The sequence below is a fragment of the Crinia signifera genome, chromosome 4 (assembly GCF_055691185.1).
Source record: "Crinia signifera chromosome 4, ASM5569118v1, whole genome shotgun sequence".
Lineage (NCBI taxonomy): Eukaryota > Metazoa > Chordata > Amphibia > Anura > Myobatrachidae > Crinia > Crinia signifera.
The window spans coordinates 174,626,996-174,652,763 of NC_139220.1; the positions used below are offsets into that span (position 1 = coordinate 174,626,996).

General features: G+C 43.1%; 1 protein-coding gene across 2 annotated transcripts in view; it reads right to left on the reverse strand.

The window, feature by feature from the left end:
* GSAP (gamma-secretase activating protein) overlaps nucleotides 1-25,768 on the reverse strand; it is a 120,417-nt gene that overhangs the window by 68,082 nt on the left and 26,567 nt on the right. For both annotated transcript variants that reach the window (XM_083183043.1, XM_083183042.1), the window contains exons 4-10: nucleotides 24,205-24,274; nucleotides 19,730-19,783; nucleotides 16,088-16,176; nucleotides 15,145-15,217; nucleotides 13,481-13,530; nucleotides 11,498-11,602; nucleotides 10,112-10,171 (exon numbers count right to left, since the gene is read on the reverse strand). In XM_083183043.1, the coding sequence (XP_083039169.1) occupies nucleotides 10,112-10,171; nucleotides 11,498-11,602; nucleotides 13,481-13,530; nucleotides 15,145-15,217; nucleotides 16,088-16,176; nucleotides 19,730-19,783; nucleotides 24,205-24,274 (501 nt within the window). The remainder of the gene's footprint in view (nucleotides 1-10,111; nucleotides 10,172-11,497; nucleotides 11,603-13,480; nucleotides 13,531-15,144; nucleotides 15,218-16,087; nucleotides 16,177-19,729; nucleotides 19,784-24,204; nucleotides 24,275-25,768) is intronic.

Genomic DNA, 25,768 nt, shown 5'->3' on the forward strand with positions numbered 1-25,768 from the left:
CCTGACAGAGCCCTTTTTTTCAAATCTTACATGTATCACTTTATGTGGGGATAACTTTTTATTGCTTTTACTTATCCCAGTGATTTTGAGATTGTTTTCTCGTGACACATTGTACTTTAAGTTAGTGGTAAATTTTGGTCGATACAGTCTTTTTTTTTGTGAAAAATACCAAAATGTCGTAAAAAAATTGAACATTTTGCAATTTGCAAAATGTTAAATTTTCTGCTTGTGAGACAAATAATCATACCACTCAAAATAGTTAATAACTAACATAGACCATATGTATACTTTATGTTTTAATCATTATTTCAACCTCCTTTTATTTTATTTTTGGACACTAGGGGGCAGCAAAGTCAAATTTATACACATAACTCATAAAACGCTGCAATTGGCTGTTCACATTTGAACAGCCAATCGCAACGATCGCCGGTGGGGGGGGGGCATCGCTGCCCCCCCTGGGCAATGAGGGAAGATGTCTGCTGTCAGGGACAGCAGACATCGTCCCTCTGTCACCGCGTCTATAGACGCGGTGACAGTTTAATGGCATGACGTACATTTATGCCATGTGTCGGGAAGTACATCCCGACCATGACGTAAATGTACGTCAAATGTCGGGAAGGGGTTAATATAGTTGATGATGGGAGTATACATTTCACGTATCATTGTTATGGTTAGGGGAGAGCAGTATAGATAGATCCGTCTGGGCCTGATCCCCAAGGGGAAGACCCATTCTTTCTCTGTACTCACTCCACTTGAGCCATTTGAAATGGGTTGAGTTAGCAGAGTGAGTGTATCTACAGTCAGCCGTCTCCAAAAGAAAATGCTTATGAACCTTATTAATAACATGGTGTATATCAGGGACTGAGGGTGACTTGCAGAGCTGACCAATGGCAGCCTTAGTAGATACCAGGATCTGTCCCATTATATAAATATCATCCTGGGGTATAGTCGTAGTGTAGTGCAACAATGCAATAACAGGATCAATAGATACTTGTATTCCCAGGACACCACCTATAAAAGAGAACACCTCAGTCCACAGCGGCCGCAATACCAGACAATCCCAGAATATGTGTAGGATAGATCCAATACATCCGCATCCTCTCCAACATAGATTGGAGACCAAAGGCCATATCCTATGCAGCCGCCGAGGAGTGAAGTAAGCCCTATGACATAATTTATAGAACATCTCGGAATGGTTGAAACATTTAGAAAGCTTAAAACAGGAGTGAGAAATAGAGTCCCATTCTTCCACAGAAAAGGACCTGGATAGATCAGATTCCCATCTAGTTTGGGCTAATAGTTTACCTGATTTAAGTTTGCCAATCTGATAATTATACCATTTAGAGATCCCACCCTTATGTGCCTGTGAGGACAATCCAGCGACAATAACTTTAGGGAAGGAGAGTGCTACAGTCGGCTTACCGGAATTCGAAGTCAGCCAGTGGCGTATCTGAAGGTATTTATAGAAGTCTTGTTTTGGTAGATTAAATTTTTCTTTTAATTCAGAGAAGAACAGGAGGGTTCCAGTCGGGCATAGTGATTTTAGTGATGTGAGGCCCGCCGAGTGCCAATCATCCAATTTCAGATTGGGGATAAGATGGGCTTCAATCAAGAGGGATAGGTCCGGGCTCGGCAAAGAAACATCCCCATCACCCGACAGCACTTTGTGGCAAGTCGACAGGGTGTCTCGAATTGCAGTACCAGGGCCCGTCCAAGTGGGAATCGCCTGCGGGGGGAGCCAAAATAATTCATAAAGTTGGACTTTGGGCAGAAAAGATTGTTCAATCAGTACCCAGGGCTTAGGTGTGCCAGTAGCAAACCAATCCCTGGCCTGGCTAAGTAAACAAGTCGACTGGTAAGCATTCAAATCCGGGTAAGCCACACCCCCTGATTGTTTAGGTAGGATGAGGACCTTTTTAGAGATTCGTGGTCGGGACCCCTTCCAAATATATCAGGCAAACAGTTTATTGAAACCAGAAAAAAGTGATTTGGGAGGAATCCTAGGGATGGCTCGAAAAAGGTACATAAGCTTGGGTAGTAAAATCATTTTGGACGCTGCAATACGGCCAAGCCAGGAAATCTCGTGTAATCCCCAATCGCCTATGAGTTTTTCGAATGCGCCAAGTAAAGGTCTGAAATTACATTCAAATATATCAGAGCCCTTAGTTAGCTGTACACCCAAGTATTTAATACATTTCAATTGCCATGCATAACGGTACTGATCCTTTAGTAGTCTAACCTTTTCCGGGGGTACATTGATAGCGAGAGCCTCCGTTTTGGAGGTGTTTAATTTGTAGTACGAGACAGTGGAGAATTCTTTCAATACTTCATGTAACGCAAATAAAGAGGCTTCAGGCTGTAGAAGGCACAAGAGGATATCATCTGCAAAGAGGCTGATTTTGTGGGATATCCCACCTATCACAGGGCCTTTGATAAGCTCAGTGGACCTGATTTTTTCCGCAAGGGGTTCAATAGCCAGAGCGAAAATAAGCGGGGACAGGGGGCAGCCCTGTCTGGTGCCATTAGTTATTTTAAAAGCAGTGGATATACAGCCATTCACAAACACCTTTGCAGATGGGGAGGAATATAGGGCAAAGATAGAGTCTATAAATCTGCCACCAAAGCCAAATTGAAGCAACACTGATCGAAGGTATCCCCAGTGAAGTCTATCGAACGCTTTTTCGGCGTCAAGGGATAGAATCAACAGGGGAGTTTTTTTGCAGTCACAGCTCTCAACAATATTAAACACTCTGCGAGTATTATCTGGGGCCTGCCTGCCCGGCACAAATCCAACCTGATCTGCAACAATGAGTGAAGGCAGAAGGGGGGCCAGGCGGTTCGCAACCATTTTAGCATATAGTTTGAGATCGGTGTTTAATAGAGCTATAGGGCGAAAATTTTGGACTGCCGTTGGTGGTTTCCCAGGTTTGGGGATTGCAACTATACGCGCCTCAAGCATCTCCTTCGGGAATTTACCGGTGTCTGAGGCTACATTAAAAACCCTTAATAGAATTGGAGCTAGGATTGGCTTGAAGCGTTAATAGAAGTTAGAGGGATACCCGTCCGGGCCAAAAGCCTTGTCTTTAGGCATAGAGTCAATATCTGCTTCTACCTCTGCCAAACTCCATGGTGAACACAGGTACAGGCAGGTACCAGAATCCAACCGCGGGAGAGAAATACTGGCCAAAAAGTTATCAATGTCGGAGGGAAGGGGCTGGGGGGTGTCAGCATCCGTACTGAGGTTGTATAACTGGGAGTAATACTCTGCAAAAATATTTGCGATGTCAAAGGGGTCAGAAACTTTAGAGCCATCGGAATTGTAAACATGATGGATTCTAGCCCTTGCTTGGTGCCCCCTTAGTTTCCTAGCCAATAGGTGACCTGCTTTGTACATAGAATCTCTGGTTTAAGCGGAATAGATTCCTCTGGACCTCTCTAAGGGAAAGAGAGTTAACCTTCTCACGGACTTTAAGGAGGAGATTATGCAGTTGTTTATCCTGCGGGTTTGCCTTATGGGCAGCTTCTAGTCTTGAAGCTTCTTCTTCAGACTGTTGAGCCTCTAATAGATGTGCTCGCTTCATCCTAGCGGCCACTTGGATGGCCGAGCCGCGAATAACAGCTTTGAGTGAGCACCAGTGATTAAATACGTTAGTGTCATCTGGGTTATTAGATGAATTGTAAGCTAATAGAGAGTCTTGAATGACTTTACAGGCCTCAGGGCTAGATAGAGTGTAACTCCCCAGCCGCCAGGGACCCGGAGCCACTCTACGGGAACCCAAATCGCATTTTATCATCAAGGGAGAGTGATCCGACCAAGTCATAGGCAATATGCGAGCTTTAATTATAGAGGCCAGAGTCCACTTGTCAGTCAATACTAGATCTATTCTATTATGATCGGTGCGGATGAGAAAAGAAAGAGTAGTCCCTCACGGATGGATTTTTGACTCGTCATGCATCATATAAATCATATTCACCTAGTAAGTGGCGAAAACCTGAGGACTGGTTAGGGAGAGGGGTAGGGCGTCCCCCAGAGGGCCCAGTTCTATCGACGAACGGGTCAGGGACCATATTAAAATCTCCCAGGATCATAGTAGCACCCCTGGAGTGTCTCTTAACTAATGCACATAGTCTCCTGCAAAACGGCAATTGTCTGGAGTTAGGGGCGTAGCATGATACAAGTGTTACTTCTAAACTTTCAAGCTTTCCCACTAATATTAGGTATCTGCCTTCCGGATCCGCATGTTGGGATTCAACAGAGAGAGAGCAACGGGAAGAGACCAATATAGCTACTCCCGCCTTTTTAGATGGGCCATTAGCAGTATAACATTGGGGGAATCTATTATCAAAAAACCTAGGTGGAGCAGATTTCATAAAGTGAGTTTCCTGAACTGCAACTATGTCTGCTTTTAATTTGTGGAATGAGGCAAGAGCCATTTTACGCTTCTGAGGGGAGTTTAGCCCCTTAACATTCAAGGATATGATATTTACCATAACTCAACCTAGAAAAAAGATGATGATATGAAGCAGCTTATTCTATAAATTGAAGGTGCGGACCTGGAGTACATAAATGGGTGGAGGGGAATGGTAAGAGACAAGAAACAGAAGGTGAGGGAACACAAAAACACATAAGCAGCGACTCTAGATAGAGTCAAAGTGGGACGCCAGAAGGAAAGCGCCTCACCCAACATTTCTAGGGGGGTGGTGGCCTCCCACCCCGCAACAAAGATGTAACATAATGCAATTTAAGTAACAGTCTTAATGTCAAGTCCTACATGCTAAATATAAAGAGTTCAGGCATCTATTAAGAACTATTAGGGAGAAGATTGAGTAGTCTATGCATCAAATATGAAACAAATACTACAGTACCCTGTGAGACCTGAGTAAGTAACGTTGTAAGTGCATTTGGCAAGAATAAAACCCTATCAGGGAGTAGGTTGAATAATCACCTTATGAAATATGGCACAAACTATACAATGTGAAACCTGAGCAAACAGCATTATAGGTGCACTTGGCTAGAGTAGAACTCTCAACGATCGAAAAGTTTAGCTTAAACAGAGAGCTAAAACACTCGGTGGCTAGAATTTAAACAAATAAACCAAATTAGCTGCCTCACTTCTCCACCGCCGACCAGACCGGCTGAAGTCGACGGTCAGGAGAGGAGGCGGGAGGAGCATCAGATAACTTCCACTTGGACAGGAGTTTCATGCCCTCTTATACCTCAGAGACAGCAATCGTGGAACCCTCACGGGATATGAGCAGTCTTGTAGGGAATCCCCACCTATACAGTATATTGGCTTTCCGAAGTGCGGTCGTTATAGGCTGAAAGGATCGCCGTTTGGACAGCGTAGCCCTGGACAAGTCCCCAAATAGCTGGAAGGAGCCAAAAGCATCAACCGTATCAGAAGTAGGTTTGGCAGCTTTTAAAAGGGCTTCCTTTATGTGAAAGAAGTGGACCCGCATTAATATATCTCTAGGGGCACCCTCTGGGGCACTCCTGGGTTTGGGCAATCTGTGGATCCGGTCTAGCAGAAGGTCTGAGGTAGTAGCAGATGGTAGAAGCTTCTTGAAGATGTCCAATGTAAAGCCGTAAAGGCTGCTATTGGAGACATTTTCAGGCACACCTCTCAGTTTAAGGTTGTTTCTACGGGATCTGTCCTCCAAATCTGTGACTTTGTCCCGCAACGCAGCCACCTCCTCTTCCAGAGCACCATGAGAGTCTAGCAGTTCATTATGAGATCCAACCACTTCTCCCATTTTGGTTTCCAAGGGGCTTGTTCGGTCACCCAAGTCATCTATTGAGTGCTGGCAAGCTTGAAATGAAGTGCGGAACTCTACTGTCTTATCCTCTTTAAATTGGGTGAGAAGATGTTTTAGGGTACCAACCGTCAAGGCGGCATTATCATCCACTTCTGACACAGCCAGAGGTTCGGTGCAGGAGGGTTGTGATGAGGAGAGAGGGCTCGAAGGAGGAGGGCAGTCAGAGCCCAGGTCAGCTGTAGGAGGCCGTTGGTTATCCATGCGGCGTGGTGATGGCTTAAAAAAGGCTACCTGCGAGACCAACTTAGATACTCCGCTCCTTTTTGAAGGCATGATATAGAAGGAGTGAAACCCAGGGGAATACACAAAAACAAAAATCAGAAAGGGGACCCGTGGAGGACCAAAGGTTGCGTCAAAAAGGAGAGTTCAGTGACTAAAATTAAACCCCAATGCGGTTACTCATGCTAATCTTAAATCAAAGGTTGCGGGGTGGTGACAGTTAGGGGCCTATCATGGCCCGTAACTACATACTAACAAGTGAAGGAGCAGGTTCGGGTACTGGTACACAGATAAGCACTCCTCGAATTAGTAGCAAAAAGGCCTCCTCGGTGCCAGGACATTCAACACATAGGTGCACATATGCAAATGCACCCTGTGCAGGGGTTAACGTGCCCAGGCAGTCTGGTAATATAAGCAGATCTAGGAGCTTTTCACAGGCACTTTGTTTTGCTGCTATAAGATTTACACCTGTGCTGGTGTTGCCAGCATCCACCTCTACCAATGGCAGCCCACCCAAAAGGGAAATGTACTGTGGATTATTTCTGGCAGCCAGGTATATCAGGCAGTATTATAATATAGCTGGGCTAACAGATGTGCCTGCATCCCATATGATAATTGGGGGAAATACTGTGTAGGTGCAGTGGTAAGCACTTTATGATATATATGTGGGGCAGGGATGATTTGCAGCTGCCTGTATAACTTTCCTTGCTGGCTGGAAGAAAAAAAAACTTCCTGCCAGTCTATTCCAAAATGGCCGCCGCCGGAGGAAGATGCCCGGTTTTCTCCCCTCCACTCCCGTCCCCTGGGTCCCCAGGCAGGTCAGCAGCTCCAGGGGAGGCAGGGATGCTCTCCGCCTACCTCCTCTATGGGGATCCGTCCTCCAGGCCGCCTCCGGGTCCCGATTATGGCCGCGATCCGGCTGTGGAGCTCCGACGTCGGGTACAGGCAGCAACATGAGGCCGCGGCTTCTGTTCAGGTGAGGGCCGCAATCCGCAGGAAGGGATTTCTCCCCTCCCCGACTCCGCAGCACCTTCACCCTTGGACCGGAATGTGCCTGCGGGTCTGCTGGTCTGCCTCTGGCAGTCTGAATTTATTGCTTTTTTTTTTTTAGGCTTTTTTAATAGCTAATTGCAGGAGCTCTTCGGCAAAGCGTCCTGCTTCCTGCTCAGCCAGGCCACGCCCCCGACCTAATGACTTTCTATCTAGACCAGGCATTCCCAACCACGGTCCTCAAGGCACACCAACAGTGCAGGTTTTGTAGATATCCAGGCTTGAGCACAGGTGAATTGATTAGTATCTGAGGGATTCTGATTAAACCATCTGTACTGAGGCCTGGATATCACTAAAACCTGCACTGTTGGTGTGCCTTGAGGACCGTGGTTGGGAATGCCTGATCTAGACAGTGCATATGTTCCATACCACACTTGGTTTGACAAAAACCTATGCCCATTTAAAAATCTACAATAATACATAAAAAAAAGCATGTCCCAGCTAACCATGGAACATTTAACAGCTGGTCCTTTGGTAGGGTATACTCAGGTCTGCAGCATGTAAAACTGCTTGCCCAAAAGTAGCATACTCCAAGGCAAACACAAGGAAATGGTAGAATTTTCTAAATGTGTGGACCAGTGATGGCTAACCTTGACACTCCAGCTGCTGTTCAACTACACATCCCAGCATGCCCTGCTACAGTTTTACTATTTGGCCATGCTAAAACTGATGCAGGGCATGCTGGGAAGTGCAGTTCAACAACATCTGGAGTGTCAAGGTTAGCCATCACTGGTGTGGACAGAGGACGAGGTAGCAGCCTTGCACAGCTGCCCAGCCAAAGCCCTGTGACACACGGCCCAGGGAGATGACACAGCCCTCATCAAATGGGCATTAATCCGGGTCGGAACCAGTCTACAAACATTAGTGTAAGCAAACATTATAACCGACCTCAACCCAACGATCAATAGTCTACTTAGAAGCCGATCAACCTTGCATATGAGCAACATAGAAAAAAGTAACAAATCAGTCCACTAAAAGGATGAAAGCCTAGAGGTACCCCCACAGGGTCCATAACCACAGCTAGATGGAAAAGTTTATCTCTGTTCTTAACCTCAAGCAAAGGAGAGAAAACTGGAAGAACAATTTCCTGTTAAACATGAAAATCCGACACAACCTTCAGAAGAAAAAAAAAATAAAAATAAAAGAGTGCATCGTCTGAAGAACCGCCCTATCAATCGGGAAAGATTAGGAACGGAGGCATGCACTACAAAGCCCCTAATTCCGAAACTCTACTGGCTGAAGCAATGGCCAGTAGAAAGTTAAGTTTCCAAGTAAGAAGCTGTAGGTCCACAGACTCCAAAGGCTCAAACGGAGGCTGCTGGAGTACGGAGAGAACCAATTACAAATCCCACGGAGCCACAGTGGACAGTAGGGTGGCTTGATATGAACCACACCCCGCATGAAAAAAGTCTGCACCTCCAGCAGTAGAGGCACTCCAAGGACTTGAAACTTAGCCCTGCTGTAAGAAAATCTTGTAAGAAAAAATGTAAATGTAAGTAAAAAATCCAGCGCCTGTGACAACTCAAAATGGGAAATGTGAACTTTCAGGTGTTCACACCACTAAATGTATATCTTGCAGACGCTGCAATAGTTCCTGAAAGAAAATGTCTTGCGAGCTCACAAAATCAGCTGGACCACTGCCTTGGAGAAATCCCTCATGCTTAGCAAGAAGGTTTAAAACCAAGCACACGAGGTCCTGATGAAGGAACGGACAAAGGCAGACACCAACTTGATTCTGCAGACAATCTGCAACTGTTGGTGTAGCAAGCCCTCCGAGACCAATCCGGAGTGACTAGGATAACTGGTATCCTCTGGCACTTAGGGCCTTATTCTAGTTCACTCTGACAAAATCCTTCTTAGATGGACAAAACCATGCGCACTGCAGGGGGGCAGATGTAATTTGTGCAGAGAGGATTAGATTTGGGCGAGTTATTTTGTTTCTGTGCAGGGTTAATACTGACTGCTTTATTTTTACACTGCAATATAGATCTCACTTTGAAGTAAAACCCCACCCAAATCTAACTCTCTCTGCACAATAACATCTGCCCCACTTGCAGTGCACATGGTTTTGTCCATCTAAGAAGGATTTTGTCAGAAAGAGTGAACTAGAATAAGGCCCTTAGTCCCTTTTCAGCACACATGCTAATTGGGGAAACAGGGAAAACACAGAAGTCAGATTAAAATACCAAGGGACTGTCACAGCAACGACTGACCAGACGCCCAGCCGGAAACCCTGACAATTGCGGTGGTGCCATAGCGGGGACCGCCGATCATCCATGAACTCCCTCTAAACAGGGAGCCGGTGTCGCGATCCCCAGGGTCCAGGAAGTATCCCCTAGAGAGACTGCAGCACTAAGCAGAGGGAAAACACCATTTTCCTCTCTGCTCAAATGGCGCAGACAGGAGCCGCTTCTGTCATCTCCTGCAGTGCTGTAAACAGTGTGAAGGGCTTGCTGTGAAACCCCGCACTGTGCCTGCAGCTAGCTATTAATCAAACAAAACTCCTAACTAAATCACTCAAGGGCTGCTTTAGCAGCAGCTCACAGCATACAGTACACACCCACTCATGTGGCATCTAAAGGAAACAAAGTCTTCTGGGATGAAGCAGGGGCGTAGCCTGCATTTGAAGGATACAGCATAGGTGCCTTGGCTCCTCTGGACCCTCTACATCCCATGGTTAGCTATGCCACTGGGATGAACGAAAGAGAAAGAAAGTGAATGTAGAAGGTTGCATTACAACTAATATTATTTGAACAATAAATTGTTACTGTACATTACATTGCATGTAACCAACTCCAATCTTGTCCTAATGAAGGAAAAGTGCGTACACACTAGACGATAATAGTTAATGATATGGTTAACGATACTACTGTGCATATCACCTAGTGTGTATGCACAATATAGTTAATAATGAGCGTTCCCGGGGGTTAACAATTTCCTCGGTTATCCTGCATGTACAGATGATGGAGGACCCCCCACAACACTGCAAGTCATCACACTCAGAAAGAAAAATATATATACTTACTACAGAATTAAAGTTTCCATCTGGATAAGACTGGAGACAAAACAAAACACAGCTTGAATGCTGCAATAAAAGAAAACTTGGATTAGCATTGTTTCAGAAAGTACACGATTATAATCTGATCAATAGCATCCATATAACACAACCCCTTTGTGTTGTGCACCCTTGGTTATGGCAGTTTTGGAATAATAGAATACAAATTACTGAAATAAAAAATGTATACAGGAATTTAAGGTCTATACACACTGGGCGACTATGCCCAGCGTGTATGGACAGCGATGATGCCAATCATCGCTGCAGAGAAGGCCACACACTGAGTGACTTTCCCCCTGCCCGGCGCCGACGGAGGGGGGAGAACGGCTTTGCATAGCACAGAGCTATGGATTATTATGGATAATGGATTATTATTATAACAAATATTCCCAGGATATTAAGAACATTGACACTATTTAGACAACTGTAACAGACAGCCACCAAAAAAGAAAGGCATGACAAAAAAAAAAAACCCTATAAAACAAAACCACAAACTGAAGATGCCATGCATTGATGTCATTCCACATATAATTTGCAGAAAACAGCACCATGCTTTGCTTCAGTCACAGATGATATGGGAATCTCCAGACAAGCATTTATATTGTCCAGTAAAAATGCCTATCATGCCAAGTAAGCTAGCAAAACATAGCTATCAAACAAGGCACTATAAATGCGGACACAAATAATTAGCGATACACACTTAACTTCATAAATCTAACTTTTAGCATTAGGATTAATTACGCTAATTTCTGGACTGATAAAAATGGTTTATTTTCGATATTTTAGTCAGATTGTCATTATTGGGATTATTGAATTATAGCCTTTTATCAGCCAAAAAAATTACTCCTGTTTGAACGATAAAACACGGGATCCTTCAGAAGTTCCAGGGATTATTCTTTGCGTGCTTGAGGCACATAAAGCATAATCCGTGATAAGTGTCAGGGATGTGGCTAAGTGAATATTTCCGGTCCTTTATGGCCTTGATCAAGGACATTAAATTCTAAATGTGTTGGCTGAGAGGCTATTGGTGGACAGGACCTGAGCCAGTTTCAAGGGACGCCTGCATTATTAAGATCATAAACATTGTTTTCTGCAATTTATTTGTAGACCCGTCCAATCAGTGCAAGTCCACTATAACTTGTTTTTATCATCTTTTTGTCTTTAATAAAATGGTTTTACACTACTGGAGAATTATTTCTAGTCCCATGAACACCCTTGGCTGAATTGGCCTCCAAATTTCCCAGTATGTAATATTACGCAGGTGGGATGACCGCATAGGGCAAATGTTTCAATGTTATCCATCACAACACCTATAGACATTTTTGAAGAATCTTCATTATATACCATGAAATTTACCTTTGGAATAACATAAAAGAGCCGCTGATCTGTCATATCCCACTGTGCCCACACAAAGTCTTCAGCTATTCTGTCTTTAGGAATTGAACCAGAGTTTTTCATAACCTGTTTCGGAAAGAAAAAACAACACTAACCATACCATGCTCTTTAAATGGTCTTAAAAAAGAACTTCATCCATAAACTACAAAACCAGTATTTTCTTCTGGTTACCTGATCATGAAACCTCCCTATTCCTTTACAAATCATAAAAAAATTGTCTACAATCGTGATTATTGTGAGAACATTAATATAAAAATTATTTATTTTAAATATTACCCATTACTACACATGCTTCCTGTGACCTCTACGCATTTCTCTGCCTTTGGTGGATGTCAGCGGCTTCCTCAGGAGGTATGGATGTCTCCTGAGGAAGCCACTGACATCCACAGAAGGCAGAGAAATGCGTAGAGGTCGCGTGTTGGCTGCTTATAGACCAGGACCAGTGAGGATTCCTTGAAAGGGCAGCATCATCAGCCTCAAAAACACACTAGGGACTGGAAGCCTGACTCATACCCATAACTGCTGGATTAACCTAAGTATACCATCTTTATCCATGTGCACATAATAGTGAAGACTGAGAATGGAAATTCCCCAAGGTTAACGGGAAACGGACATCTGTCAGATCAGACTTAGGTCGACTGGCCCCAAGGTTGACATGGGTTTAGGTCGACATGGGTTTTTCACTTTTTTGAGCCGACAGGCGGTATTTCATGCCCTACCATCCACTAGGGCGTAGTGGGAGAATAAAATAGAGTGCCCGAAGCATAGCGAGCGGCTGCGGTTCAACTCCAACTGTGTCCATGTCGACTGTGTCGACATTCGGGTCAAAAAACAGTGAAAAACTAATGACTGTCGATCTAAACTCATGTTGACCTTGGCCCATGTCGACTAAGTCATGTCGACCTTGGGGCCAGACGACCTTCCGGGGTCAACCTAATGACTGTAGACCTAAGTCTGTTCTGACACATGTACCGCTTCCAGGTTAACATACTCACCTAATTAATAGAGGATAATTCATAAATTATTGCATGCAATACTAACAATTCAATCCTAAAGGAGGAGACCTGCAGGTTTTATCATAAGGACACCTGATAATACAGGATATGCATATAATTAAAATATTATTTTAAGGTTTTGTTTGTGTTTGAAGTATTGTGAAATACTGTGTATTATTTAAAATAAATGATTATTATATTATTCTAAGCAACGCTGTTTCACGGTTTGCTTTTTTTGTTATACAATACAAAGGGTTTGGTAATCACCTTTTTGTAATCACCTGCCATTTAGAATAAAATGTCAACCAGCGCTCAATATCATATACATTATTATTCAGTTTTAACACTTTGGACCAGATGTAATAGTGTGATAATCAGAAAATGAGAGATTTGGAAGAATTTTACCATTTTTTTTTTTTATAAAGCGGCAAAAATTTACACTGAATAATCAGGTTGATTTTGGCATGTAAATGACTGCCGCTTTAAAAAAAAAAAAGAGAAAACTCACTTTCTGATTCACATACCTTATGACATTTGTCCTTTTATGCTGAAATTTCAGAAGTATATTTAAAAACATTAGTTTGTATCAAGTTTAAATTTGGTAATAAAATACACTGAACAACAATGGCATCCAGACTAGTGCCAGAAGCTGGAATGCTGGTGTCAGAATCCAGACTACCATCATCCCAATTGGAAGTATGTGGGGAGCATATTTGTTTTATGCCTAGAGGGGTGGCCAGGGGGCCGTAAATATACACAGCGGGAAACCGGCGTCTGTATTCTGACCACCAGTCATCCGTATGTGTTCCTAATAAACCCCAATACATTTTGGTTGTACCTTTTTATAAATGATGTCAATTAAGAAACACAAGAAATACCCGTCCCGTTTCAAGCAGCATGCACCAAAGGAACATGTAACATACAAAATCTGAGTACATCGGAAACTTACCACTCTGTTCCCATCTTCATAGCCAACACTAACATGAAACAGCTCAACATCTGCATAGAGAAGAACATAATTGCTGAAACTATTGCAGTGTTTACAGAAATATATTTTGACCTACATAAGAGGCAATTCAACCATTGCAGCTGATGCAGTATCTCTTATACATTGTGAGAAGCTTGCACATTAATGTAACTAACGCTTGAATATTTAAGTAAATTGTAAGTTTGAAAGAGAAGCAGGTGTGAAGAGACGCTAGGAGGAGGGGCACATCACAAAATATTGTGTACACATGATCTGTCGTAAGATGCGTCCTGAATGCAGACTTGATGGTGAGACATTGGGTGATGCTATGCACATATTATTATGATCTTAAGAACTTATGTCTGGAAGAGCAATGGAAATTGTACACAATATCTTATATCCCATCGATCTAATGCACAGGTCGGGGAACTGGGGTAAATTACCCCAAATGGGGTGAAACTGAATATCTGGGGGTAATGGTGGAGGTGGACGGTCGTGCGGTGTCTCTACAGATTGACCGTCCCTGCGCGGCTTACACTCTCCTGGTAGCCGCACATTACATATGCATAATGCATATGTAATGAGCGGCTGCCCGGCGGGACGGCAAGATGTCACTCCTCTCAGTGCCCAGACATCCGGATCCACAGCATGCTCTGTGCTGCAGCTTTACTCACTGCTTCAGGGGTAATCTGCTGGACTCTGGAGGCTATCTTCCCCTGCCTCCGACACTCTGGTGTCCATGCAACATCTGAACCAGGCCCCAAGAACAGAAATGCACTGAATAAAACAGCCCCTGCTCCCACCCTTGGAATTTAAACCCAGCCCAATATGTAAATAGCCTTTTATCTGAAAGATGTTCAGCAAAGTCTTTTGCCTCCTGAAAATCTCTTGCTCTTTGGGGAAAATATCTCAGTGTGTACGCACTACTTTGGTGAAAGATATATCTAACACAGATTTTGGCAAAGTCTATTAAAATGAAAATCTTCTAGTGTGTATGGGCCTTAAAGGGGCAGACTACATGTGCCAAATGGTTCTCATCTGCAGTCAAATTCTCTGTTTTTAGGTTTCAAATAAAGTGATGACACGTGGTGACAATTTTCACATAACACAATGAAAAACAAAAGCTATAGCTCAATTTTCTACTTCATATTGTTTAGACGTTATCCAAAACATCTTAAATGCTTAAAAATGTATAATACCATTTGGAATCAAACTATCTCTATAGCTATGTTGAAATTATAAAAAAAAAACAAAAAAAAAAACCTAACAACTAAAATAACCCCTATCTTTCTGCTTTACATGTGGAGGGATAACAATTGCAAACAATGGGAAAATAATTCAATTGGCCAGGAGTTCCATTGTGATGATAGTAAGCACATCTATATGCAGCCCTCACAGAGCCCTGGACTCAAAGTTTGCACAACATTCAAATAGTCTTAAAAGATGCAAACATTTGTAGAATAAAAATTGCCAATAAGTTTATTTCCAGCATTTCTCTTTAGTTAATGATTTCTGGCTGTGTGGTGTGTTAAGTAGGATTTCCCCTTCACTGAATGGCAATAAACAAGTACATAGTACACTATAAAACAGAGTAATAATAAAAAAATAAAGTCTAACCTTAATTGTTAGAAATGACAAATACTCACATTTTTCTTCTGAAACTACCAAGAGGTGATTCTCACATGTATATGCAGGCATATCTTCCACTGGATACAAAAACTAGACAAAAATACAATAAAACATATGTTGCTTTTTGATGTAGAATTTAGCATGAACACTTTCGATTTTATTTTAGATTGATGAAGAATATCATAGGGCTCATTTTGGAATAAAAACTAGTGACAGGCATCAAAATTATTTATTTAAATCTTATGTGAATATAGAAAAAAGATTCAGCGTACTAATACCGTAGCTTAATAGTACCACCATTAATTAGCCAGAATACTCCTCTTAACGGACTTTGTATCCAAGTTCATTCAATAATAAGTCCACGCAGTAAGAAATGGACAGCTTTCCCTCATGAGTTATAGCTATATATGACAAGCTTAAGAGATCTGCAGTGGCGTATCCATTATGGGTACAGAATGAGCTATGCACAGGAGTTTTAAGCAAAGTGGTTAATATACCTGGCTATACTACACCTTTGGTTCTGTTGGGCTCTTGCTAGAGTAAGTATGGCGGTATGGTATGGTTATTAAATTCTTTTTTGTGGTGGTTGGCAGTATATCTACAGTGCACCACCTTTGGGAAAGTTCATAAAACAGTGGGCCACAAATAAGATTTGACATCCGTATATAGTCTATAGTGGCCATAAGCAAAGTATTGTAGGTTCTTGCAAGTTTCTGCCCTGGAACAATGATGGCAAACAAGTATCTTTAGACAATACAGTTACTGCAAACTTTTGCCTTTTAAATTGAGTACCTGTATTGGCAAATTCTGCTATAAAATACACCAAGTGATGCAAAAGTATTTAAAATAGAACAAAACCTACAGATTAAAATGACAGCTAAAATGTAATAAGATAAGATAAAAAATAAAAAAAAGATTAAGAGCAGGTAAAGCCATGGAATGCCAATTTGGAAGCCTTACCTGTATTCTAAGGCTGATATCAACAGCTTTGAGAACTCGCATGTTGTTGATAGGTTTTATTTCAATAAGAAGAGCCAAATACCTTGAAACTTTAAACAACAAAACAAGTATATAACAACAATGATAGCATAAGAAGTGCAAACTTTAATCTTTAACTATTTAAAAGGATTATCCACGTTGGTCAAAAGGGTTACCCATAAAGCAGAGGTTCCCAAATACAGTCCTCAAGTTACCCCAATGGTCCAGGTATTAAGTAACAATGGCTCAGCATAGATGGCCAACTCAAATCGACTGAGGCACTAATTAGGTCACATGTGGCCAAACATGGATATACGTAAAGTTTGGAGTGTTTGGGTGCCTTGAGGACCGTGTTTGAGAAATCCTGTCAGACAAACATGCATTGTTGGTACACACTAATCAAACTGATCAGATTATCAATAACTGTATATATAATTGCCACTATGCCCGATGTGCTGTGCCTGCCAGCACAAATGGGTGGGTATTTACAAGTGCCCATCCTGTTGTGATGTTGGCCACCGGTGGTCTATAAAACACATTCCTACCCCAACAACTATATCATTTGATTTATCCACAAAATGCAGTGTCAACAGTAAGATTTTAATACCAATTGATGTCAGATGCAATAATACATAGAGAAGAAATCTCGGTACTTGTTTCCTAGCACGGCACCCACGATTTTCAGTCGTATGGCATCTTATGCATTGTATCGCATCGCATGTCATATAGCCGCATGCAATGCGATTTTGGCCCCCTATACGATTTTTAATTGTATAAGCACCCTAATGGGTAGTTACAATTTTAAATGCACCCCCACTATGAATGCCAACCCGAAGCGTGGCGAGTGCAGCGAGCCTGCGAGGGGCGGTGGTACGCGTCCTCCGACCTTTTCATACCCCCACTATCCACGTCGGCGCGGAGTTGTTTTTATATAGTGTGGCGAGCGAAGCGAGCCACCGAGCCCGAAGCGTGGCGAGCCCTGCGAGGGGACGCGTATTACTTTACATGTATTCCGCGTCCGCTCGCCACACTATCTAAAATCAACTCCACGCCGATGTGGATAGTGGGGGGTATGAAAAGGTCGGGGGACGCGTATCGCCGCCGCTCGCCACGTTTCGGGTTGGCGTTGATACTGGGGGTGGCGTGAGGGTGCTTTTAACATTGTAAGCACCCATTACGGTGCTTATACAATTAATAATGTTATAGGAGGGCCATTTAACATTGAAAACACCCATTAGGGTGCTTATACAATTTAAAATCGTATACCATTGTATATGGCATACAATGCGATGGTATACGATTTTAAATTGTATAACATCGGGTGCCATTGCGTAACATTGTAAGGCTTATGGTATGCGATACGATGGGCGCCGTGCTAGGAAACAAGTACCGAAATCTCAGTAGCACATATATGGCATTTACCAGCATATGAAACTCAAGTACTGGAAAGCTCAAAATGAGTATTACAATATGTTCCAATATGTAAAATGAACATTGTAGCAAAGCAATGGGGAAGTATACGTATACAGTAGATGTTTCAGTGCTCACTCACAACTAATCTAGTAAAGCAGATGAAATCACACCACCAGTCAGTTATATTTATCCATATCTGTGGTTATTTTTAAAAGCAATTTTTAATGCAAGAATAGTGTCATATTAAGAATAATTAGCGGCCACAAATATGCAGGTGAGTTAATGAGAGTAATCTAGTGCAGTGATTAGAGTTTTAGGGGCAAATTTATTAAGCTTGGAGAAGAGATAAACTGGAGATAAAGCGGAGAAAAGGTAAAAGGAGATAAAGCACCAGCCAATCAACTTTGTTTGAAAAAGACAGTTGGGAGCTGATTGGCTGGTGCTTTATCTCCTTTTACCTTTTCTCCAGTTTATCTCTTCTCCAAGCTTAATAAATCTGCCCCTTAAGGTGCCCATACACGTTACAATTATTGTATGCAATATTGTATACAATATCGCATGTCATCGCATCTCGGTTTTTCCGATGAGATCTAGTACAAAAAGTATGTGATGCACATACTTTTTGAACTAGATCTCATCGCAAAACCGAGACGTGATGAGATGCGATATTGTATACAATATTGCATACAATAATTGTAACGTGTATGGGCACCTTTAGTTAGGTGTGTGCTAGGTGTGATTTAAACTACACAATGTGTGCTATTTGAACTACATAGGATTTGGACTGGACAACAATATGCAATTTAAATATGTAAAGCACGTATCGCTTGCGATTCCCTAACAGGGTGCGATTTGAACCTGCCTGCAAAATTTTGCTGTGCAATATGGACTACGCATCACAAGACAAAATAAACTGTATAATTAAAAAAAAAATGCATGTGGGAATTGCAGCATGTGTGGGCAACTTAGGGGTAAGTGCACATGGACATTTATCTGCTTTATTCCTTTTGCATCATGGCTCACACAGCCACTGCTCCTATAACCACTTTTAGAAAGATAGTTTTTTGTAAAGAAAGGTTTCTTTGAAAATGGAAATGACAAATATCTGAAATGGAGTAACAAGAATGTGTGTGGAAATGTAAATTTCATGCATTATGGCTAGTTGAATGGATTCCAAGTATGGAGCTTCAGGGCTCAAGCATTTGTAAACAAAGAGATACAGATATCAAATATCATATCAATGTCATAAGACACACGTACAGAACACATGCTACAGTATATCAACTGTATGCACCATAAGCAAAAATAAATAATTACGCACATATACTGCACTGGCAATTAACAAATGCATGCAAAAACAAGTAAATACAGGTCTTTATAGATAGACAACACAACTTTGTATTCACAGATGGTGTAAAAAAAAACCAAAAAAACCCTAAAAACAAAAAATACATACAATATAAACAAGTTAAACAAGAAGAAGATATTCAACCCATTCAAGCTCCAATGATGGTAAACCCCAGTGACCTATGTCTTGCAATAATAATATTTGTAGGTTTTGTTTTTCGCATTGTAATTTACCAAATTAAGTATTGTGACAAGGAATCACATACCCCCGGTTAGAGATGAAGTCTGGTCGACAGGATTCCAGGATAACAGATTGGCATTCCTTAAATTACAGCAATGGCAGTCTTCACAATAAGGGTAGTTCCAGAGAATCCCAAACATAATCCCTGGACCCCCGCAAGCCTATTGCCCAGGCAGTAACTGCCATTAGGAACCCCAACCTTCTGTCTTAAACACACATAACAAGGAGCACCAGGTGTTGCTAATCAGTTAGAGATTCCGAATACATCATAAAAACCCCAGTTCGATCTCCTTAGCCCTGCTGCTGTTGTTCATAATCCTGGAATGGATCTTCCACATTACTCTGTCCCTGCCACAGTATCTTTAGTGAAAATGTTGAAATAATGCTTTACAGGGGACTTCAATTGTGTGCAAAGACATCTAACCAGCGCAGCAACAGCTCCACTCTACCTCATCCCAAACTTGCACAATATGGTCTAATATGGGGAGGAGGGGCTAGAGGTGCATCGTGCTGTGCCTTTGCAGTCATTTGAATGCCACATAAACTGCAATTTGCACCCATCTCTTGCAACTGAATTCAACCATTAAAATAATTATACAGTAAAATAAGAAAAAGGCAATTACCTGGTGAAAGAGCATGATTCAGTGTTTCACAAGTCGGATTGCAGTAACTTAATGCTTCAGAGAAAAATACAAAAAAAAGGATAGGTAAAAAAAAAAAAAAAAAAAACTATATATATGTATTATATGAACACATTATATATAAAGCAGGATATCCCCATGTTTACAAATCCACATGCATTTTATTAGATCTCACTCAAAAAATAAATAAATCAGTATTACTTTAAGATGCATCTCACTGTAAAAAAAAAAAAAAAAACAGTTAACCCAGAGGTTGTGATGTGTAGTAGCTGTTATTCCAGGGAATTATTGGTTTGATAAACTGGCCCATATTGAGACTATTCAAAAATCACAATCAAAAGACGGATCTGTAATTGTTTTTTTTTTCTCTTGAGAAAGAGAAGGCCTCTAGAAACTAGTGCTAAAATGATGGATCAAAAGTAGTCCTATATTAAATATATTTAGGTTTTATAATCAAAAGAAAATCAGCAGATATCTAGATGTGGCAATGACAGGGCCGGTGTAATGCTTCTCAGCACCCTAGGCAAATCATCAACCTACTGCCCCCCCCCCCACCTCCCTTCTATACTGCCACAGATACCCACTTTTTGACCCCTTAAGGCATACTTGCAGAATGGAGGCTCCCAAAAATCGGGTTGTCCTCCTAGCACCCTTTTTTCCCCTTGAGGGGGCAGCAAAATAGGGACGTATGCCTCAAGGGAAAGTATGGAGGTGAGGCCTTATAAGTTCCACAGCCGCCACCTGCATTAAGGATTCTTAGACATCCCTGATTTTTATATAGGCAGACTTGGTGGCACCCCCTCAGATCCCGGCACCCTAGGCAGCTGCCTAAAGGTAGATCTAGCCCCGACAACAGACTATCCTTCACCTGAATCCCAAAGTGCAGATTCAGGATAAGGATAGGTATTACCCAGCTGCACCCCCAAATGCTAGTCCGGAACCAGACAAACATCAATTTTCAGACTACTGCCCAAACTACAAGCACCATATTATCCGGGAGACGGTGCTTCATCCCAGCCATCACACCCACAGCACAAGAGTCTTCTGTGAACACCGCCCAGAGCAGGAGCGAACAGCAGCACATGAGACGCGCGCTTGCAGGGTCCTTCCAACTCCATCCTTTGTAAGCCCCTAACTGGTGAGCGACCAGAAGCCTAAGACTCTCCGTTGTGTGTGCCGTGTCCCGACACCACTACGGGTACAAGCATACGGCTTTCTACTTCACGCATGAGATATACTACCTCAACCAAAATGGCAAGTGGCTGAGTGACCAATCTGAGAAATGATCTTAAAAAGCACACAAGCTAGTACTTCCAATATATCCTGTAAATCGAACATTAAATCAACAATTAATTTAAAATTCAAATATATATAGGGCATCTCCGTGTCACCTGCATGGTTCATGTTTTTCCAGTGACTGAGATAGAACAACCTGCACCAGAAAGTTCAGAACAGCACACAGAGGGGTAGATGTATGAAGCAGTGATAAGCATAGGCGAATCTAGGGGGTCCGGGGGTGTAGCTGAAGGATGGGGCTTTCCAACGAGCCCAGCCCCGTGTCTCTAGCCCCCTGGGAACCGGAGATATGGCCAGGCAAAGCTGGCCCCAGCCCAGTTCAACGTTTGCCAGTTCCCCCTTCTGCATCACTGAAGCTCGAGGTTGATCTCAGTCGAACCCAAATTGCTGGGCCTTCAATCTGATACCAGGCTGGATCCATATGGGTTAATTGGTTTCAAAGATATTGAGGTTAAACCGTTTTTTGTTTTCATTTCTTAAATGTAATTTCATCACTGTTTGGTTCCAGAGAAATCTGCCCTCAAAGAACATAAACAGCCCAGTTTCACGGAACCGAAATCATTCGAAGCCAACTCAAAAGCTCTTCAAGATGATACTGGTCCTATGTAAATGGGTCAGTTGGTTCCGAAGATATATCTGGTTGGTTAAAGGGGGTTAGGGAGTGGGGAGTGGTTGTCTCTCCCCCTCACACCAGAAAATGCAGGGACTAGGCTGGTGTATAAGGGGTCAGCCTGGGAATGTCCCTGCATGATCCTGGGACCATATTCTCGGGTAAATCCCTGCATTTTCTGTTGTGAAAGGGGTATTATTTCAAACAGCCATGACCTGCAGTGCTCTGAATACAGCCGAGCAGCCCCCTGCTCTCTGCCCAGCTGTCAATGACTGTCACCCCTGCAGCTTCAGCTCCAATTCTTCTCCCCGCTTTCACCTCTGCCCACCCCCCCCCCCCCCTTTAATCATGTGGTGCCGGCGCCCGGCGTGCTCCCCTGACGTCATGCACAAGAGCGCGCACAATATTTCAAATGTCGACTCGGCTAGAGGGGACACCAGGACGGGAGAGGGAGCGTGCTCTGCGCTGCGCTCTGCTCCTCTCCCCATAGAAGCAGCTGCACCGCTCTCCATCTCTCCCTGCAGCAGCAGCGAAGGCTCATATAAAACTTGACAGTAAGTGGCACTTTTGGGGGCATTGCTTAAGGGACGCTACAAGTGGTGGTATGTAGGGGCATTACCAGAGGCGTAACTAGAACTTTGTGGGCCCCATAGCAAATTTTTTTTAAGGGCCCCCAACTCAGGTCTCCAGACTGTCTATCGCTAGGACACCAGCCCATAAAACTGTATGGGTTCCAGGCCATGACGGAGGTGGGGTTAAGGATGGGGGTCACCATGTGTAGGCTCTTCTGCCCGCCACAAAGTGGCAGGACTATTTATTTATGTCATATCTGTCATATGTACATTTCTTTCTTTCCAGGACATTGCTGCTCCCATACATACAGTGCCGCTCTCATTTATAGTGTACATACAGTGCCGCTCTCATTCATACATACACACTGTGCAGCTCTCATGCATACATACATACATACTGTACATGCATACATACTGTGCAGCTCTCATTTATAGTGTACATACAGTGCCGCTCTCATTCATACATACACACTGTGCAGCTCTCATGCATACATACATACATACTGTACATGCATACATACTGTGCAGCTCTCATGCATACATACATACTGTGCAGCTCTCATGCATACATACATACTGTGCAGCTCTCATACATACATACATACTGTGCAGCTCTCATGCATACATACATACTGTGCAGCTTTCATGCATACAAGCAAACTCCCACCTGTGTTGGAGGTTTGAGATTCATCAAAATCTCGATGTTGCCCGCTGCGGGGAACATGCGTAGGGCTTCATATGGCTCACATCATGGGTCCTCAAACTGCGTCCCTCCAGATGTTGTGAAACTACAAATCCCAGCATGCCTTGCCACAGTTTTAACACTCCCTTATAGCAAAACTGTGGCAAGGCATGCTGGGATTTGTAGTTTCACAACATCTGGAGGGCCGCAGTTTGAGGACCCATGGCTCACATATTCAGAGGCGGGTATGTGAGCAGGAGGCGGAGGGGTAAACTGGCTGGCAGTGGGGGACAAATGTGTTGCTGGTAGCTTTAACGGGGTGCGTGCTTGTTGTTCTGCCGGAGCTGAGGCGGAGATGGGTACCGGGCCGGCTTCCTGATCTGGTCAGCTGAGCTCCTCTATGGTGCTGGTGGGGGAGGCTTCATCACGCAGTTCAAGTGCGCGGCTGCGCGTAATATACCCTCCGACTATACGCTCGGCTTCTCCCCTAGCCCGGCGCGGTGTGCATCCCACCCACCCCCCCCCCCCAGCCTAGCACGGTGCGCACTCCCCCCCGGCTCCTTACTCTGTGCACAGGCGGTCGTGGCACCTCTTTTAAATAGTAATATAATGATCAAGCATCACGATCACGGTGCAGAGTGCTTTTTGTCCATGGGGCCCGGGCCCCCCCAGCCGCCGGGCCCCATAGCAGCTGCACCCCCTGCACCCTCGGTAGTTCCGCCACTGGGCATTACGCATAATGTGTGGCTTAATGTGTAAGGGGCATTACGGTGTGCAGCATCATGTGTAAGCGGCATTATGTGTGCAGTATCATGTGTAAGGGACATTATGTGTGCAGCATCATGTGTAATGGGTACTATGGTACCATCAAGCAAGAACCCCCTAGCAATGAGCACGTAGGTAAGCAGCACTTATGTGGCAAATATGTAATGGGCATTACGGTTTGTTATATAGTATGTAATGGGCATCATGATGTGTGGCACAATGTGTAATGGGCATTATGGTGTGGCCTTATGTGTAATTGGCATTACGGCGTGTGGCTTTGTGTAATGGGTATTATGGAGTTTGCCAAAATATGTAATGGGCATTACTGTGTATGGTCTAAAGTGTAATACCACACCCCTTTTTGTGATGCCACGCCTCCTTCCCATGAGACCATGCCCCCTTTTTGCCGCTCGGCTACGCCGCGCAAAGGTCCCCCAACTGTTATATCTGGATCTAGGACCACCCATTACCATAATTCTAGATTCGCCTATGGTGATAAGGGAGGAGAAGTGATCAAGTGCCTGGTACTCACCGAGTAAAGATTTTTCTTTGTTCACTGAACAGCTAACGATATTAACTTCCCTATCAAAAGTATATAACATCTGTACATGAGGAGAGAAAAACAATTATAATACAAATAATGTTTTTGGAATCGTTTGCTTATCTATGAACATCAGTAAACATATATCCAAGGAGCGCAATGCACACACACTATCGCTTAACAATTACAAGCAGCATATTACAACACCAAAAAGGTATATACTTTATGTATATGCACAATACAACAGAAGACATCAATGCTTACATTTATTAACAGTGGTTGTGAAGGGTTAGAACAAGATACAGGAGGAAAAACATTCTTCAAAGAAAGAGAAGTATTTGAATACGAGGGCATGCACTGAAACTGGAAAGAGGTAGGTTCAGAAAGAGAAAGAGTAGCGGATATGTGCAATAGCCTCCAGCCAGATGTATACACACTAAGATTGTAGAGTGACTTAAACATGCTTGAGATAGGCATTTGAATATGCTTACAAAAAACGAAGGGTCAAAAAACAAAGAAAGGGGGGGGGGGGGATTGGTGTTGTAGACTAGATGGGCAAAATGTTTTTTATCTGCTGTCACATTCTATGTTTCTAGGTTATAGAATGTTTTGGACATGCAGGGTTTTGATTGGTACAAGACCATAATAAAGGATATCTATTACATAAGAAACGGCTTGCATCTGATTGCATTATGTGTATTCACTAGTCTGTGACAGAGTTTTATGCTATGCCCTGTGGGATATTTTTATATGAGCGTTTGAGTGACAATGGAAAGTATAGCTTAGGTGATGTTTTTTTGTACTTTACATTGGAAGTGATGCATAAGTGAGAGGCCTCGTGTGGTTTCTCGTTACACATTATACCATGGGTCTTCAAACTGTGGCCCTCCAGATGTTGTGAAACTACAAATCCCAGCATGCATTGCCACAGTTTTAACACTCCCTTATAGCAAAACTGTGGCAAGGCATGCTGGGATTTGTAGTTTCACAACATCTGGAGGGCCGCAGTTTGAAGACTCATGCATTATACTGTACCAATAGATGATTAGAAGGTATGGGTGTCTGGTTTATGAGGTGTATTAAAAGGGGTGTGGATCGTTTGGTCTACAGCAACTAGGTCAACAAGCATTGGGTCGACACCACTATGTCGACAGGCAGCAAGGTCGACATCGACGCAAGTACGTCGACACAAGCATTAGGTCAACAGTCAAAAGGTTGACACGTGGTTTTCACTTTTTTTACCCGAATGTCAACACTGTCGACATGGACACAGTTTGGACCGCATCGCTCCCTTCGCCCGCAATGCTTTGGGCACTATTTTATTCTCCCACCACGCCCTAATGGATGATAGGGCACAGGCGGCATCTCTGTGTGTGTGTGTGTTATATGTGACATGATGCAGTGTGTATATTTGGGTGTTTTAACCACAAATAATGATTGAACTGTTTATCATATATATTCGGGATATGCTCAGACGGCATACCAATAAAGGTCTGAGCGGTCCTAGTATAAAAACCTGTCCTAGAATTGGGGCACATATTTGTGTCATTTAAGC